Source organism: Trachurus japonicus, chromosome 13, assembly GCF_045865225.1.
Source record: "Trachurus japonicus isolate A0001 chromosome 13, Traja_1.0".
In the NCBI taxonomy this organism is placed as follows: Eukaryota; Metazoa; Chordata; class Actinopteri; order Carangiformes; family Carangidae; genus Trachurus; species Trachurus japonicus.
The window spans coordinates 12,855,567-12,872,950 of record NC_140919.1 but is presented as its reverse complement, the minus strand read 5'-3'; the positions used below and the strand labels follow the sequence as shown (position 1 = coordinate 12,872,950).

The following is a 17,384-nucleotide window of genomic DNA, read 5'->3' as shown; positions in this document are numbered from 1 at the left end:
CAAGCACTTAAGAGTTCGGGGACTCGACGTACAGTAACCCTTATAGAATACGCAGAAATGCTGTCATAGGTATCGACTGAATGTCAGCAGTGTTGTGTTTACGGTGCAGTAGACACAATGCAGCAGCTAGCAAGGTTACAAAAGCTTCTCTTTTTAAACTAGATATTCCCTTTTCTTTTCTTTTTTTTAAAAAAAAAGAAGCATTTTCTTTTTTATATATATATACTATATATGCAAAGAACAAGAGGAAAAACTTCAGATCCTAAAGTGGGAAACTGAGACTCCCAGTGTCACCACCACCACCACCATCACTCAGCACCTCCAGGGCGTTGCTACGGTAAGTACTGTTTGTGTTGTGTTGTGTCTGCGTACTAGTTTTTTTTTTTTGTGTGTGTGTGTGCGTGTTTCTTTTTTAGGCAAAAGAGGAACTGTTGCCAGACGTACCATTCAAGGGCAAAGGCAAAAGGAACATTTCACTGTGACAACTCATAAAGACATCCTCTCCCCGGATCCCTCACTCACTCAACTCAGCACTTGACTAGATAAAGAGTAACAGTTAGGCCATAGTCTCATGTTACCACTCCTCCTCCTCCTCCTCCTCTTTCTCCTCCTCCTCCTCCGACGACCCACAGATTCTCTCTGTTACGCACGATGCTCGAGAAGCAGCCCTGCGCTCACAGTATGACAGCCATGCTGGGACTTTTCATATGATGTTTGTGAACTACTGTATTTTAACAACTGAGACGCAGCAACTCGTAACATTGATTAATAATTTCCATAGCTAAAGGTCGATTAAAAATAAATTGAGCATGTTTCTCCTCCCTATACACTCACAGTATTGTCAGTTAGTTAGTCTACGGTGCGTTGTTGCAGTCGGTCAGATTATCCTTGGCTTTAGGGAAAGTGGTTCTAAGGTGATTATGTGGTTGTTGTTGCAGTGATATGTGGTGTTTTCTTTTCTTTTCTTTTCTTTTCGCAGCTCCATCAGTCCATGCTGTCCCTTCATTGTGCAACTCTTTATGCAGACCAGTCCACACAGCTACTCAGACTGAAAGAGAGAAGAGTGGAGACAGAGAGGGTTCACTGACAGCGTTAATCTTTCATTCTCAGTGCATTAACAAACACAAGCTCCGGGTGAAAAGGAAAACACGCGGATAAACGTTTTTAATCTTGCTCCTGAAGTTTCTCGAGTTGTTTTTTTTTTTGCAAAAGTTGTTTCTATTCCAGCAGCACTGACAGGAAACGCACTCTACTCTACTTGAGGATGCAATTTATCACAAGACTTACGGTTGTGGAAGAGTGGCTCATTTTGTCAAAGCGGAACTTCAAGTTCGACCTCGGTGACGTCTTGTTTTTTCCGTCTACAACGGCCAGAAAAATGGAAATGCTCATCAGAGGAATGAAATACTCATCACAGATAGATTTTTTTTTAAAAAAAGAGAGAGATCTGAATAATCTCAGTATATAATTTCGATTGTAGGTTTACCTGTCGGACTGCGGCACATGATGACAGGGGTACCGGATCCCTGGCTGTCCACGCTGAGGGAGGGGCTGAAGGCAGATGAGGAAGCTATCGAGGGGTGACTAAGCTGAGGGAGAGACAGAGAGACAGAGAGCAGAGAGACGCGTAAAACAGAGAGGAAAAGGTGGAGGAGGAAAAGAGCTGATTTTGCTGAAGTCGACATTAACCTTCCCGTCAGAAAAGTCTGAGCCGTGGGAAGTGGAAATGATGCTTTATACAGGGAAGAGCCATCATCATCATCATCATGGCATAGCATCTGTTTAAATAATCTAAGTTTTTAAGCTTTTAATAATAAGCTGTTTTCAATATAAATTTACCATTAGAAACTTTAAAGCTATAATTACACATTTGATGAAAATAGCACAATTTAAATTTCATTAATAAGCCTCTCTCCCTGCTTCTTACATGTGGAAAGAGCCAGGCTAACTGTTTCACCCTGTTTTCCGTATGAGGAGATGCATCAATCTTCTCATATAACTCTAGAGAGCAACTATCACACTGCAAAAACTCAAAATCTTACCAAGAATATTTGTCTTATTTATAGTAATTTATTGTCATTTGTAGTCAAAACAAATCTCGTTATACTTAAAATAAGACTCATCACATTAAAAAGTAGCTTGTTTTTAAGACACTTTTTACTTATTTCAAGCATATTTTCACTTGAAATCATCTGATAGTGGAGCAAGTTTTTCTTCCTTATTACAAGCACAAAAAACTTGCTTTCACTGGCAGATTTTTGTACTTATTTCAAGTGAATATTTGTTTGAAACAAGTGAAAATTATCTAAAAACAAGTTAATTTTTAGGTGATGAGTCTTATTTTAAGTGGAAAGAGATTCGTTTTGACCAGAAATGAGACATTTTGACAAGAAATAAGACAAATATTCTTGGAAAGATTTTGAGTTTTTGCAGTGCAGATTTACCATAGTGCAGAAACATTCATTTTAAACCATTTAAAATTTAACTTTGGCTGTACAGTAGTTTGCATAAAACTGCACAAGTCACTTCTGGAGCATGGTGTATCTCTTTTTATCTCATTGTTTTTATTTACTTATATATTTATTTTTAACCTATATCTGTAGGAAATTTGCTCTTGGCGTTTTTAAAAAAAAATTATTTAAATTATTTGTTTTTAGTTTCATGCTTTTATCTTTTTATCCAAGCACGTTAAAGTCAATGGTGTCAAATCAACCAACATAACTCTTAATACTGGGGTTCCACAAGGTTGTGTTGTGTTCACTGACATCGATCACCACCTGTCCTTCCTCCAACATGCAGATGGAGTTTACAAAAAGGCCCAACAGCGCATGTTTCTTTTGAGGAGGCTGAAAGGTTTTAATGTAAAACAGGACATTTTAACAGCAGTGTACCGGCGGTCACTCATTGAGTCAGTCCTCACTTTTACTAACATCGCATCTTGGTACAATTTCCGAACTGAAAAAAGCAAGAAAAAACTTTCCAGAATCATAAAACAAGCTGTGAAAATCACTGGTACTCCTCAGCCTCACATCCCCTCCACCGCTCCTTTCAGCTTTTACCATCAGGCAGCCGGTTCAGAGTACCCCTGGCCAAAAAGAAGACCTACAAGAACTCTTTTATCCCCACTGCAGTGCGTATTTTAAACGAAAAGAAATAGGTACCTGTTTTTAGGGCAAGATCTATCTGCTGTTGCAGCTTTTATGTGAGCGCCACAGGAATTTTATGGTTTTTATATGAGATCTTTTAATGCAAGTTTTTATGTTGGTGTCTGTATGTTTAACTGAGCCCAAACTGATGACAATTTTCTGTCCTTGTGACAGACAATAACGTTTTTTAATATATTTTTTTAATATATTTTGATTAGATTCATGCTTTTTAATATATTTTTTTATTTTTATATATTTTTTGTAGCACTTTCTGTCGAGTCTAATTGGTTTCTTGTTTTATGTGTATGTGTTCTTTTTAATGTCCTATTCTGATTCTGATTGTTCGATTTCTGTTGCTTATTTCGGCTCTCGACTGCAAAACTAGTTTACCCTTGGGTATCAATAAAGTAACCTGAACCTGAACCTGAACCTAAGGAAGAAACAGGTTTTTCTTCAAAAACTTTCCCCCGCTGTATTTTGCTGCTGCATCACGCATCAAATCCGTACTTTCAGTTCCCGCTGTGCATCCATGCGCACCGATCCAAAGTGCAACAGGGACGGTGGGAACGATCTAACAGGATTTCTCAAATGAAATGACAAGCGGTATCCTCTGATCCCCTGAAAGTGAGAGCGGCTGTAATCATTATAATCAACGTGCTGACATCCAACACTCTCACACACTCTTGGTAATTACAGACCATTTCATCCGCGACGGCTTTGACAACCAGCAACAACCTCTCGGCTTTTCCTTCCTCTTGTAAAGACGAGCTCACTACAGCGTAAACAACAGAGGAACTGGGTGTTTTTACTCACCGTCTCCAGTTCTTCCAGAGCTTCGGTTTCTCCCGTTGTGCTGCTGAAGCTGCTGGTGCTGGATGAGGAGCGGGATATGTTGGGCCGGCCGCCGCTGCTGCCGCCGCACTCCTTCAGCTTGATAAACGGCCTGCGGAGGAAAACAGACGTTTAAAGTCCTCTCTCTCGTTACACTGTTATTTCTAGTAAAAATGTCATTTCTAGTCAAAACCAATTTCTTTCAAACAAATTTTCACTTGAAATAAGTTGAAAAATCTGCCAGTGAAAGCAAGTTTTTTGTGCTTGTACTGTAATAAGAAAGAAAAACTTGCTCCACTATCAGATTTTTCTACTTATTTCAAGTGAAATTTTGTTTGAAACAAGTGAAAATGATCTAAAAACAAGTACATTTTTAGGTGATGAGTCTTATTTTAAGTGAAAAGAAATTGGTTTTGACTAGAAATATGACATTTTGACAAGAAATAAGACAAATATTTTTTGCCACATGCCATCACACTGTATAATAACAGCTGAAAAACTCTGCTCATAACTTACAGTCACTGCGCACTACACACAGTTACACACATTGCACATCTTTTTCTTTGCACTAAAATCAACACTGCCAATTCTGTTGTATACACTTTTGTACATTAAATTTCATTTTATTTGCTATTACTATTTTGCTATTTTATTATGTATAGTTTGCTCTTTATATTTTGCTATATTATTATATATAGTTTGTTCTTTATATTCTTATTCTTTCTATTCTTATACTAAATGTTGTTATCGTCACTGTATCGTCACTGTGTGTCTGTGTAATGCTGCTGCTGCACTGTAATTTCCCAGCTTGGGATCAATAAAGTCTATCTATCTATCTATCTATCTATCTATCTATCTATCTATCTATCTATCTATCTATCTATCTATCTATCTATCTATCTATCTATCTATCTATCTATCTATCTATCTATCTATCTATCTATCTATCTAAAGATTTAGAGTTTTTGCAGTGTAAAGTATTGAGATTATCTCCATGAGAAAAACACCTTTGGTCTCACCTCTCCTTGTTGGGGCAGATCTCAGGGGAGCTGGGGTTGGACGAAGTCTCTGACCTCACCTCCTGGGACAGTGGGCAGATCTCTGCAAGCTTTTGGTCACTGCAGATAAAAGAAACTCATCAGTGAGGACAAGGTCGTGACTTTCTGGGCTCCTGCACAAAAATACGTCGACAGAACTTTGAGGTTGCTGGCCAAAAACCAAGAGAGACACCAGAGATGATTCAATAGTGAGAGTATATAACCTGCGGGTGTGTTTGTCCGAGGGGGAGTCTGTGCTGGAGTGGAGACGAGGGAAGAGGCCTGAACGCCGTTTTACCGGACTCTTCAGAGGAGACTTGGCCGACAACGCAGGAGGCTGAAAATCACACATGAAGGAAATTAAAAGTGAGAAACACACTAATAATTGACTCTCAAAGCAGAGCTCACTGTGAATAAATCCCTTCCAAACACAACTTGGATGAAAGAGGAAGGAAATAAAATCCTTGTTGTGTGCAAAACAAAAAAAATGCACTCAGTCCACATGAAGCCATTATGATACTTCAGCTGCTTAAATCAGCCATCATGCAATATTCGTCTTTCTTCTCCCTTTTGCAAAAAAATACCTCATTATGTTACTATCACTTAAACACAAGGAGGAAAGTCTGCACCAGCATGAATAAATCCCCCCTCTTGTCTAGACATTGGATGTAAATGAGAGTGAAAAAGAACAAAGCTCACGCACATCCAAAATGCAGTAGGTGCTGAGTCTGAGAAAAGTTATACAAAGCAGAAAAGAGAACTCGCAACACTGTTTTCTCCCCCCCCAAAAAAAAGGTAAATGAGAGTGGACAAAAGTGAAAGTTGCAGTACAAGAGGATCTCGTCACACCCGGTTCCTTTTTCATTTCACATACTGAGCGTGTGAATATGATTTTAAGACACCTCTGAAAAGAAAAGGACTGAGCATTTTGTAGAAAAGCATACAGTTTTTTGGAACAGAGACACAGAGGAAAAGCACTGATCAGCAGGGGCGGGTCTTCCATGGTGGCACAGGGGGGCACACGCCCCCCTGCAATCTGATTGGCCACCCTGTGTGCAGTCAATCACTCTGAAAAGCTCTTAAACACTTTTATGTTTACTGTAGGCTCTTAATCAACTCTGTACAGCAAACATCCTATAGTGTTCTGTATAGTAAATATAGAAAATGGTGTAAGATTGTTGTTGTTCTCAATTTGACCATTTGAGTGATGCTTGTTCTGGTTATTCTGCATAACTGACTGACTCTTACACAAAACACTGAGATGTTTGTAGAGAGCTGAGCTCTAACTACCGGGTACGATTATAAGATATTGATGTTCATTTTGAAAATGTATTGTGTTGCTTATTCTACTACAGTAAGACTTCTTATTTACAAGACAGAGTTGATTATTGATTGACTATAATTTTAATATTGACAAGTGGAAAATGAAAAGGTCACAGGCATCTTTCTAACTGTGCGTTCACACCAAAAGCTTCCAAAGTGTCAAAAACGCTCAAGGGTGGGTGTCAGACAAGACAGCTCCCATAACGGCAAATATTTTCAGCCGCTTTGGCCGCTCGTCACGTGACTGACGTCAAAGTCCAATCGCGCTGGTCATTGGGGAGCCGGAATACAAAAAAAAGGAAAAAAAGGCAGCCGAAGGACATCTCTATTCTGACAGGTTGCCGCCGGTTGCCATCGAACTGCGTCATAGCTAATTACCCTAAAGTTATCCAAGGCTCAACTTCTAGTCAGGTGACGCTTTGGGCGCTTTGGAAGCGCGGCGACGCCTGTTGACGCTTTGGACGCTCAGTGTCGCCGGGCTCTCATTGAAAATAAATTGACTTCCGGCTTTTTGACGCTTTGGAAGCTTTTGGTGTGAACGCACAGTTACAGGGGAAAGATTCAATGTGGCCAATAAAAGCAAGATAAAGACACGTGAAACTGTATAATATAAACATTCAAGAGAGCGGTCAATGGCAGCCTTCATTTTTGTTACTTTTGGGCAGCCACCCCCCCCCCCAGATTTATTGTTAAATACTCTGGATCCGCCCCTGCTGATCAGGATGTTCCAGCAAAGGTCCTGTCATCCATCTCTAAAACCCCTCTCTCCTTCCCCCCTCTTTCTCTCTATTTTTACTATTTTACTCACGGTGAAGGTGCTCTTTGTGCATTCACTGGTGCTCTGCGGCAGCCCCCCTCCGCTCAGGCTGGCCGGGACGCCCCCTCCGACCCCGGGGCTCCGGTGGCGGTGCGAGCCCACCATGGTCTCCATGGAGTGGCTCCGGACCCGCATGGCTCTCTACAGGAGGAGAGAGATCAAACAGAGAGAGAGGGAAAAGGTCAGAAAGGTAGAAAGGAGGAATTCATGTGAAAAGTGAAACTAAAAAGGAACTTATTTCAAATTCTTATAAGAAAGCAGTTGGATCATGGCTGCTGTTGCACACCTTCACCACCAGAGGGCGCAGTTCCCCAAGAAACAAGCCAAACACAGTAGGTTGGAAAGGATGGATGAACATTGTGTTTTACTCATCAGTGTATTTTAATGACTTTATGGTAACACTTCAGATTAGGGAACACATATTCACCATTAACTATAGGTGCTTATTAATATGCATATAAGTAGCTTACTAGCTCCTTATTAGTAATAATTATTAAGCACGTATTAACACCTTATTTTACATAGCCTTATTCTACCTCTATTACAGCATGAATTAAGATTTTTACTGATATTAACTCATAGTTATTGCTTACTCATTGTAAATTAATGCATTGTTGTTTCTGAATAATGATGTGAATAACCAGTGGGTTATCGGGGCCTTGTACAGGGGCAGTAGCACAAGAACAGTAATTCTTCCTTTATCACTCTGAATTAGTATAATTTACAATGAATAAGCAATAATTAGGGGTTAATAACAGGAAAAATCTTAATTCATGGTGTAATAGAGGTAGAATAAGGCTATGTAGAATAAGGTGTTAATACATGCTTGATAATTACTAATAAGGCGCTAGTATGCTACTTATATGCATATTAATAAGCACCTAGTTAATGGTGAATATGTGTTCCCTAATCTAAAGTGTTACCGACTTTACATTCATTTAGTTAATGGATGACGGTAACCAATAACACTTCCCTGAGTCTGTAATAAATTCCAGGCTGTAGGCTACAATTAAAATGAGAAACATTTATGTAACATTTTAATAAGTCCTTTTTTTTGTACTGCAGCTTATCAAGTATAAACACAAACAACATCATACAAAGTTAAGTGTTTATTGGTAGTGAGACCATCCTCCACTGTATTTACAGTAATGCAGACAGGTAATACACAGCGACTGCAATGAGAGCAATTAGAACAGCGCCCCCTGGGACTGTCTGCAGGAAGTGCAAAGCAGCAGCCGTCCACAAGGCCTGCAGAGAGCGAGAGAGTCACATCATTATCACACACAGCGGCTCATACACGTGGAACAATACACACACACACACACTGCACTGGTCCTGTTAACATCAATTCACCTTCTGCTGCGGATAAAAGAGTGTGAAAGGAGAGCGAGCCATGAGAACTAAAGAGCAAAAGACGGTAAATGAACAAAAGACAGTCACACATCGTCTGTATTCACTTTCACACACACATTCTGATGCACACGCCTCAACACCCACACCCACCCACGCACGCACACTTAGTGCTGGAGTATGAGATGACAATGTTCAAACAGCAGCAGCAGAAACAATGACACCAGTGGTTTAGCACCTTAACTCATCACGCAGGCCTGTGACATTTCTGTGACCTGCAGTGTGAAAGCGACTCTCTCTTGTGCTGTAGTGACGGTGACTAAATGAAATGCCACGGGGGCTGAGAGAGAAGAATACACTCTGGGCCTGGTCTACTAAAGGTTTGCTTGTATAAAAAACGTGTGCAAACTTGATGTCACTTGCAAAAAAAAAGGTGCAAGCTGATCTACTAACTGGGTGCACTGAGGATTGCGTCTCTCAAACGGGCAAAAAAAAAAGCATAGCCTCGATGCATTTAGCACGTTTGCCTTGATGAATACTGTATGCAAATATGGGCGTTTCGGGTGCAAAAATATTGGGAGGAGTAGATGCAAAAATAGATTTATTTAACACACGCAACGTGATTTACCAAACCTTAAACAGATTGCGATGGAAGTTTTTGCGTCTTTATTTAGTACGTTTGAAAGGCAAGTATTGTCTGGCACCGCTTTTTTCTTTTTCTTTTATTGATTTAATACCTGCCAGGGCAAAAGCTCTTATATGGTTGTGGCTAGATGGCGCACATGAGCTGCAGGAAGTGACGTACTGTAGAACCTCACCAAAAATCGTCGAGAACTCCCGACTGGTTAGGTTTAGTAAAACTGACATGTACAGGTGTAAAATAGGGGAAAAAAGCAAAAAGTAAGTGAAGCCATTGGTTGGGTTTAGGCACAGATAAGTAAACGTCACTTCCTGCAGCTCATGTACCCCATCTAGCAACAACCCTCTTATATCTCTGCATTTCCTCACATCCGGGTCATTCCAGCAAACTGTAGCAGTTTTTCATGTCATTTAAGCGCTGTTACGCACGGCGCACGTCTCTCCTCCTGTGCGCTCCTCTCCTGTGCGCTCCTCTCCTCTCCTCTCCTCTCCTCTCCCCTCCCCTCCTCTCCTCTCCTTTCCTTTCCTCTCCTCCCACCTGAGCTCTCTATTAATCCATCGGATCAAATTTCATGCGGCCACTCAGTTCTCTGTCCTGTCCACACTCCATGGCAGAAACGATTACCACGCACAAAAGCCCCATTTAACCCTCCTGTTGTCCTCCTGGGTCAAGGAAGGAAGGATGAAGGGGATTAAGGCAAGGGAGGAAGGGAGGAATTAAGGAATTAAGGAAGGAATGAAGGAATGAAGGAAGGAAGGAAGGAAGGAAGGAAGGAAGGAAGGAAGGAAGGAAGGAAGGAAGGAAGGAAGGAAGGAAGGAAGGAAGGAAGGAAGGAAGGAATGAAGGAAAGAAGGCAGGAAAGACAAAGGGAAAGATGGGAGGAAAGAAGGAAGGGAAAAAGGAAGGAAAGATAGAAGGAGGGAGGGAACAGACTGGGCCAATTGGGTCAAAAAGGAAAGAAGGAAGGGAAAAAGAGCGGAAAGAAAGATGGAGGGAGGGAACAGATCAATTGGATCAAAAGAGGAAGGAAGAAGAAGTAAGGATGAAGGGAAAGAAGGAAGGAAGGAAGGAAGGATGAAGGAAGGGAACAGATTGAGTCAGTTTGACCCAGAAGGACGACATACTGCGGTTTGCGTGTGCTGTTATTTAGCCGGTTACTCTTAGTTTTCGTGCGCTAACCAAACACGCAAATTTTTACCAGGAGCAACTTAGCGCCCGTTGTCTGGGATCTTAGTAGATCAGTCAGTTCTGTGTTTGCTCAGTCTCAGGGGCTGTCCCATTCCTCCACACTTGGCTCAGTGCGCTTGGTTACGCACACACTTTGGTGACGTTTTGCCGGTGGAACGTATATTTACATATAGTGTGCAAGCATGGATTAAGTGGCCAAGCGTGTGGAGGGAGATTTAAAAGCAATCGGGACACACTTGACAAGTGCAGCCTGTGCGCACAGTAGCACAACTATGACACACTCACAGACTCACACACAGCACAGCAACGGTTTTAATAAACAGTGCTGCTGGATCACAGTCTCATCAGTGACTCAGTGTCTCTATGCGCAAGATTCAAATCATACATATAAGCCCAACTCTGTAAGTAAATAAAACAAACAAGAAAAACGAAAAAATAAAAACATGAACAGAGCATGATGGATATAAAATATGACATTAAAAAGTCATAATTATGAGTTAGAAAGTTAATTTCATTTTATTGAGATTAATTCAATCGCATTTCCTAAACGGGCTTGTGGCTCCCGGTGACGGCGGACTTCACCGTGGTGCATTGTGGGATTTATACTTGGCCAAACACCGCTCGGATGCGGTCTTACCATAAGTGTGGGTAAAGTGTGGGTCAAGCGCGCTGCACTTTCGATCGTTGGAGAAATGGGACACACTTGCGCACTGACACTAAGCCCATGAACGCGCACGCCAAGTGGCCAAGTGTGTAAGTGTGATCGAGTGTGCATGTTGGGACGGGCCCTCAGTCTCCGGCTCATGTTCACCTTGAAGGACTCGAGCAGACCCCCGTGTCCCCCGTTCTCCAGCTTGTCCTCGTCCCCGGCCTGGCCCAGACCCAGCGTGGCCTGGCTCTGCCGGTGCAGCTCGTCGTGGAGGTTGTCCAGCAGCGCCGCTCGCGTTCGCCCCTGCAGACCGGTTCACAAAGACACACACACACACACGACATATACACACATGATGAAATGAAACTCATGTGGGACGACATCATCATCGGCATCGGCATCGGCATGGCGATTATGGACGAAATTGCAAAAGCAGTGATTGAAGACGACACGCTGTGTGGTGTTTGAGTGCGGTCGAGAGAGCGCTGCCTCACCTCCAGTTTGGCAAATTTGTCGGATTTGTAGCAGGCATTTTCAGCATTGATCAGCTTTGTCAGCAGGAAGTCTCGAAACTCAGGACCCTGGCGAGAGTGAATAACAGACAGAGAGAGAGAGAGAGAGAGAGACAGAGAGAGAGAGAGGGGGCTTAGAGTTAGACGATGAAGCAGAGGCGATAAGGAAAAGAAAAGGGTGACCTTTATCAGCACCGTACAGATCACAGTTTGTGACTGAGCAGGAGTATCACCCTCTCTCATTTAAATTCCCATCTGCCTCAAATCCTCTCTTTTTGTCCTGAAATGCTTGAAATATTGTCCCAGTAAGCAACTGAATCTTCTGCTGAGTATGAGTCAGATTTCTTTCTACGAAGCAATCCCCCCCCCCTTTTTTTTTTTATTTGGACAAAGCTCTGAAAGAATTGAACTCTGGCTGATGTCAAAATGCAAAAAAAGGAGAGTTTTTAAAGCTGTACAGAAAATAAAATTGAATTTGAGCCCACTCTGGGTCATAACATTAGTGTAATAACTCATCTATCAGATGATGTAGGCCAAACTTTGTGCAAAAAAGAAAAAAAATATAGTTCGAAATCTGATATTTGAGAATATATGAGACAAGAATTTACCATGTACTCATGTCATTGGCTTCATTAGAGGCTTCAGTAACAGGAATTTGAATGAGGTCCTTCAATTAAATAAAGCTGTAATTGCCCGATTTAAAATCAGAAGGTGTCACACTGAAGTTTGAAGGTTTTCTGTGACAAAATATATCAAGTTGTTATGCATTTAGAAATATGTGGATGAAAAAGTGATTGCCATTTATTAAAATAAACACTTGTAAAATTAGGCCCGAGTTATTTAGCCTATAAACATTTTATGCTTTAAAAAAAAAAAACTTACAAAAGTTGTAATTCATTTAATTATGCACATGGCCGTAGCCAGCTAGTTTCTGTGAGAAAAAAATTAAATAAAGTGTGACAAATCTGCAAGAACGTAAGAAATCCGGAAGCGGGGAAATACTTTTTCACTGCACTGTATTTAATGGAGAAGGAACAATATGTTAAAAGGCTGAAAACCACAGGACAAGTCTGTCCTGCTGGTCAGCGGTGTAAGGCTCAACCAGCCTCCTTTCATAAACGTCTAATAATAATAATAAAAAGTCTAAGTCTACTTTATATAATTGTGAACTGTCATTTTGATGTAATTATGTATAGCTAGAGGGGTCCAAAGTGATGCATTGTTAAATCATGAACTAACTGTGATAATGAATGTTTTTTGCATGGGGTGAAAGAAATTCAAGAACAGATGAAAAAACTAATAATTGACACCTACTGTACCGGTCTGGAAAGTGTTACAAAGACATTTCTAAAGCTTTGGGACGCCAGTGAACCACGGTGAGAGGCGTCTTTATCCACTAAAGGAGAACGCTTTGCTTAGAACAGTGGTGAAAACCTTCCCTAGATGGCTGCCATACAATAAAAAAAAATATATAAAATTAACATTTAATTAATTCCGGACCTCACCAATTTCAAAACCCTGGCTACGGCCCTGATTATGCATGTGACAGTCACACCATAGGACAATTTTGAGATTTGACTCAAAAATCTAATAACAAAGCAGTTTTTTATACCAACAGGTCCATTTTAAATGATGAGAATACTAATTATATTCATTTTTATCTTCTGTGACAGTGAAAAATACATGTTATGTCAACAACCCACCTACAGATTATTATTATATATAAGATTTAGATGTTACTACTGATGTATCTGACTGAACTCCTGGCCTCACCTTCTTGAAGACCGCTGGGTTCGGGAGAGGGGGTCCAAACGGAGGCACATCCTCCCTCGCTGTAACGGACACCTGTTCACATCAAATAAATAATAGTCAGATGGATATTAATAGTCTTTATTCTAGGAAGGTTCAGATTTCAAACTGAAAGGGTAAGACAAAATTGGAGGGAAACTTGAGAACACATTGTCATCGCCGCCGGTGATGAGTGATTCATGAATCATGGGGCTTTGTGGCGTTTTTATGTGTTTATCCAGTTATTCATATGTGTGCTCTTTGCTTTCTGCCCAGCGCCCGGCTGATAGGAAGCACTCACACTTACAAACACCTTTTTGGAGCTTGTTTGATTTTCTCATTCACAGTTATTTACACTGTCATTTCCCCCCGCTCTGGTCCAGTTTGTACTGTAGTACCTTATACGTTGTGTTCTCTGTACACGGATTCTCCACTTGCACCAGCACATAAGCGTGCAGGAAGTTGGAGGCGATCATGTCTGGAACAAACGGTGTGGGCTCTTCCTGAAAGACTGCAGCCACGATGTCGTTTCCTATGTGCCTTTTCCTCTGGAGCTGAACGTGGGCACAGAAGAATAGATTCATTAGTTGCTCGACAGATTTTATTTCCTGTTTGTGCAGCTCAGAAAACAGCTTTTATTTAGAAAAAACCCTCTTTTGTGACACATAAATCACTGAAAACAAGAAGGATTAATTTGCCATTATCTGAGATTTGAGCGGTTTTCATCAAGAGACGTGCAAACAATTGATTTAACATTTAGCCAAAGCTTACATAGGAGCAATTTAACTTAACACATTGTCAATATCCACACCTCACCAATTTAATATTAATATGCTTGAGCCAAAGCATCTGCACTTGGCAGCTAATCCCACAGTAAAGCCTTGTACCTGCTGTACGTCTCCCTCCGTGAAGGGAAGCTTGGTCGACACATGGAACATAATCTCTCTCTGTCTGAAGACAGTGTAGACGGATTCAGACCCTGTCTGTCCGTGGGACACATCCAGCCCGCCGCGAAACCTGTCACCACATCAAAACACACACGTCATGCTCTCCCCAGCTTCAGCAATAAGGATAAATATGATTCTGTTTGTTACATTTTGTTCATAACTAACTCCTTCGTCTTGTGTTAGCCTTCTGGGTAACACTTTTATCACGACTTATAAGGTCAGGTATTATAATACGTTATAATTGTTAGTAACTCGCTGACAATGCCCACAGTATTATAATACCTGACCTTACAGTATAAGCCATTATAAAATGCTTTATAGTGTGTTATGCTTATTGTTATAAACCCTTATGATAATTTATGAGTGTTTATAATGATAGTTATACACGTTTATAAGCCAATTTACAACACATTCTACATATTTATAATGCATTATCGATGTGGGTATTGTCAACGAGTTACTACTGTAACAATTATAACGTATTATAATACCTGACCTTATAAGTCACAATAAAATGCTTTATAGTGTGTTATGATTATTTTTATAAAGCATTATGATCATTTATGAGTGTTTATAACTATAGTTATACAGTGCTATAACATTATATCTCATTATAAGTATGGTTATAATGCATTATAGAGATAGGCATCAAATAAAGTGTTACCTATTATTTTTAATCCAATCTCTTGGTTACATTGTTAAGCTTCCTTATCCACGAAAAGTTTGGTTTTGCACTTGTGATTTTAACTGTCATTATTGTTCTTATCGTAATTACAGGGTCAAAATTGACCCTAACGCCACAGATTTCACAATTTTTTGTTTGTTTAATTTTGTTTAAATAGAGGTTCCTGACAAAGTCAAAAAGCCTTGATGCTATAAACAAATCTATGTGGTATTTGTATGCATTTAAAACCTGAAAATGGGTCACTACTGGTGACCCGAACACAAGAGGAAGGTTAACTGCTAATCTAAATAGTGTCAGATATAATGTAAAGCCTCTGCAACATGTAAAAGTAACAAGTGTAACACAATAGAAAAAGCCTGCAAGACAAAAAAAAACAGTATAAACACCTCTAATTATCTGATCGTGTGGTGCTTCCTTTTCTAAGATGTGTTGTTTCTCTGGGCACGCTGAGGCCGCAACAGCAGGACAAATTGCTCCAAAGTCACAGTAATTAAACCCTGCTATTCTTCTCTGTGGCAACACACTCTAACGGCATCCCTCTCCTCATCCTTTTTTCCTCCACGTGTCCCTCTTTACTCTGCTTGTTTTCTTTTCCTCCCTTACCCTTTAAAGTCCTGAAGTTCAATATTGTCGCCAAGGACACTGAGGAACTCCTTGAAAGCCGGCGTCTCCTCATTGTTCCCGAACAACTCTTCCTCTGATGTCTGAGAGGAAGCGATGTGGAAATGTTAGAGGACACAGAAAACAGGGAGTAAAAACAGTATATAAGCTGGCATAGTGTAATCAATTCACCTACCTGCCCAAACTTCTGGTAGACGACACCGAATTTGAAGGTGTTGTTCACCTCATGTTCGTCATAAGCCACTATCAACTGCGAGCCCTGTACGGAAACAGTAACAATGCCCTCGATTAAACCCCGCTGTCAATGCTCGTGTGTGTCTTTCAACATATTGCACGGTGTTCTGTGTTTGCCATAAAAGTTCGGAAAACATATTTTCCTCTTGTTCAAAAATGTCTCCGGGGCAGGTTTATCGGATCCTCGTTGCATAAGGATGACATGTGACAAACTGTCACGGCCCCACAGCGAGGGCAGTGATCCTGTCGCCGCCTCTTGCAGACTGAGACACAGATGGTTTTTTATATATTTCTTTATTTTTTCCTTCCCTGAGGCTCAGGCTGAGAGCGTGCTCCATCACACCCCCTCCACCAGGCTCACAGAGGGAGAAGCAGATCCATCGTGTCCATTTTAGAAAGTTGTTTTTGTCCCCGTGTGCCATCGATCATTTTTGAATAATGTACTTACTGAACAGGGCAGGTGTTAGAGGGGTAAAATGTGATATGTTGCTCACTATTCATTCTGATTAAGAGTCAGAGGGGGGCTGAAAAGTTAATGGCGGTGTTGATGCGGTCAAACGTTTTAATTCAAAGGAGCACTGCACCAATTTATGTGACGAGGCCATAATGAAGGCTGCCATGAAACGGTGGCATATATTAGTGAGCACTGCATTTTGTTCTTTAACCTCATATAGCGTCCACTTCTCTTCCCACAGGAGCAAACAGAGGGAGGAGAGGGCAACTAATGTCATCCATCCCGACTGCATAAATGCATAAATGTGAGGGTTCAGAAATAAACTCACCCGAGGGTACAGGACTGGGTTGAACTTCAGGCCTGTGGCGTCGTCGCACAGAAGCTGCAATTTAGAAAAAGAGAGACCATTTGGAGAGAGTTGGTAGCAGTTTGAAAACAGCAATAGCTACAAATTCACTGTGGAACACGTTTCCTCACTTTAAATGGATATAATGGATAGATATACACTGCCCGTCCAAAATAGAAACTCACCCAAAGCTAATAGGTAAGAGCTTCCCATTGGATAATTACTGTATAGATGATTATGTGTCAGGTGGCAGCAACTTATTTAACCCTAACTAAAATAGATGACAAAAATAGATTAAAAATAGATTAAAACATAGTATGATAGAAAGCTATAACAGGATTGATTCATTGGGTGTTGATTGCAACTGTAATACTGTTTAATTATTTATTTATTTTATTTTTGGCTACACTTGTTAATTATTGGATACTCTGAAATCATGAAGAGCTCTAATGGATTTAATGGAAAATTGCATTAAAGGGTAGGCATCTATAAGCTAGATAGCTTCAGCCTACACCTATCCGATCTATTGATGAACTAGTTGAACGAATGATGGTATTATGGAAGGTTGACTGACTGTGATTGATGCTCAACTGTAACTAATTTTGTGTAAAAGATCGAATAAAGTAAACTACTACTACTACTACTACTACTACTAACTGATGCAGTCTCATTTCTTAAACAAGCATGCCGGCACAAGCATGACACATCTTGTGGTCGTGGAAAATATGTTAAACTGCTCCAGAAGGGTCAAATTATTGGCATCAAGCAAATAAAACATCTAAGGGGATTGCTGAGACTGCTACAATTGAGTTAAGA

At 40.7% G+C, this 17,384-nt stretch overlaps 1 protein-coding gene across 6 annotated transcripts in view; it reads right to left on the bottom strand.

The window, feature by feature from the left end:
- Positions 1-347: 347 nt before the first annotated feature.
- rap1gap2a (RAP1 GTPase activating protein 2a) overlaps positions 348-17,384 on the bottom strand; it is a 136,289-nt gene continuing 119,252 nt past the window's right edge. For all 6 annotated transcript variants that reach the window (XM_085794859.1, XM_085794858.1, XM_085794860.1 and 3 more), the window contains 15 exons: positions 16,551-16,604; positions 15,710-15,793; positions 15,517-15,617; positions 14,169-14,298; positions 13,680-13,835; positions 13,267-13,338; positions 11,476-11,562; positions 11,144-11,284; positions 7,146-7,295; positions 5,239-5,351; positions 4,997-5,095; positions 3,960-4,089; positions 1,487-1,589; positions 1,288-1,361; positions 348-1,048 (listed from right to left, as the gene is read on the bottom strand). In XM_085794859.1, coding sequence (XP_085650985.1) covers positions 1,040-1,048; positions 1,288-1,361; positions 1,487-1,589; positions 3,960-4,089; positions 4,997-5,095; positions 5,239-5,351; positions 7,146-7,295; positions 11,144-11,284; positions 11,476-11,562; positions 13,267-13,338; positions 13,680-13,835; positions 14,169-14,298; positions 15,517-15,617; positions 15,710-15,793; positions 16,551-16,604 — 1,503 coding nt within the window. In that variant the 3' untranslated portion in view covers positions 348-1,039. The remainder of the gene's footprint in view (positions 1,049-1,287; positions 1,362-1,486; positions 1,590-3,959; positions 4,090-4,996; positions 5,096-5,238; positions 5,352-7,145; positions 7,296-11,143; positions 11,285-11,475; positions 11,563-13,266; positions 13,339-13,679; positions 13,836-14,168; positions 14,299-15,516; positions 15,618-15,709; positions 15,794-16,550; positions 16,605-17,384) is intronic.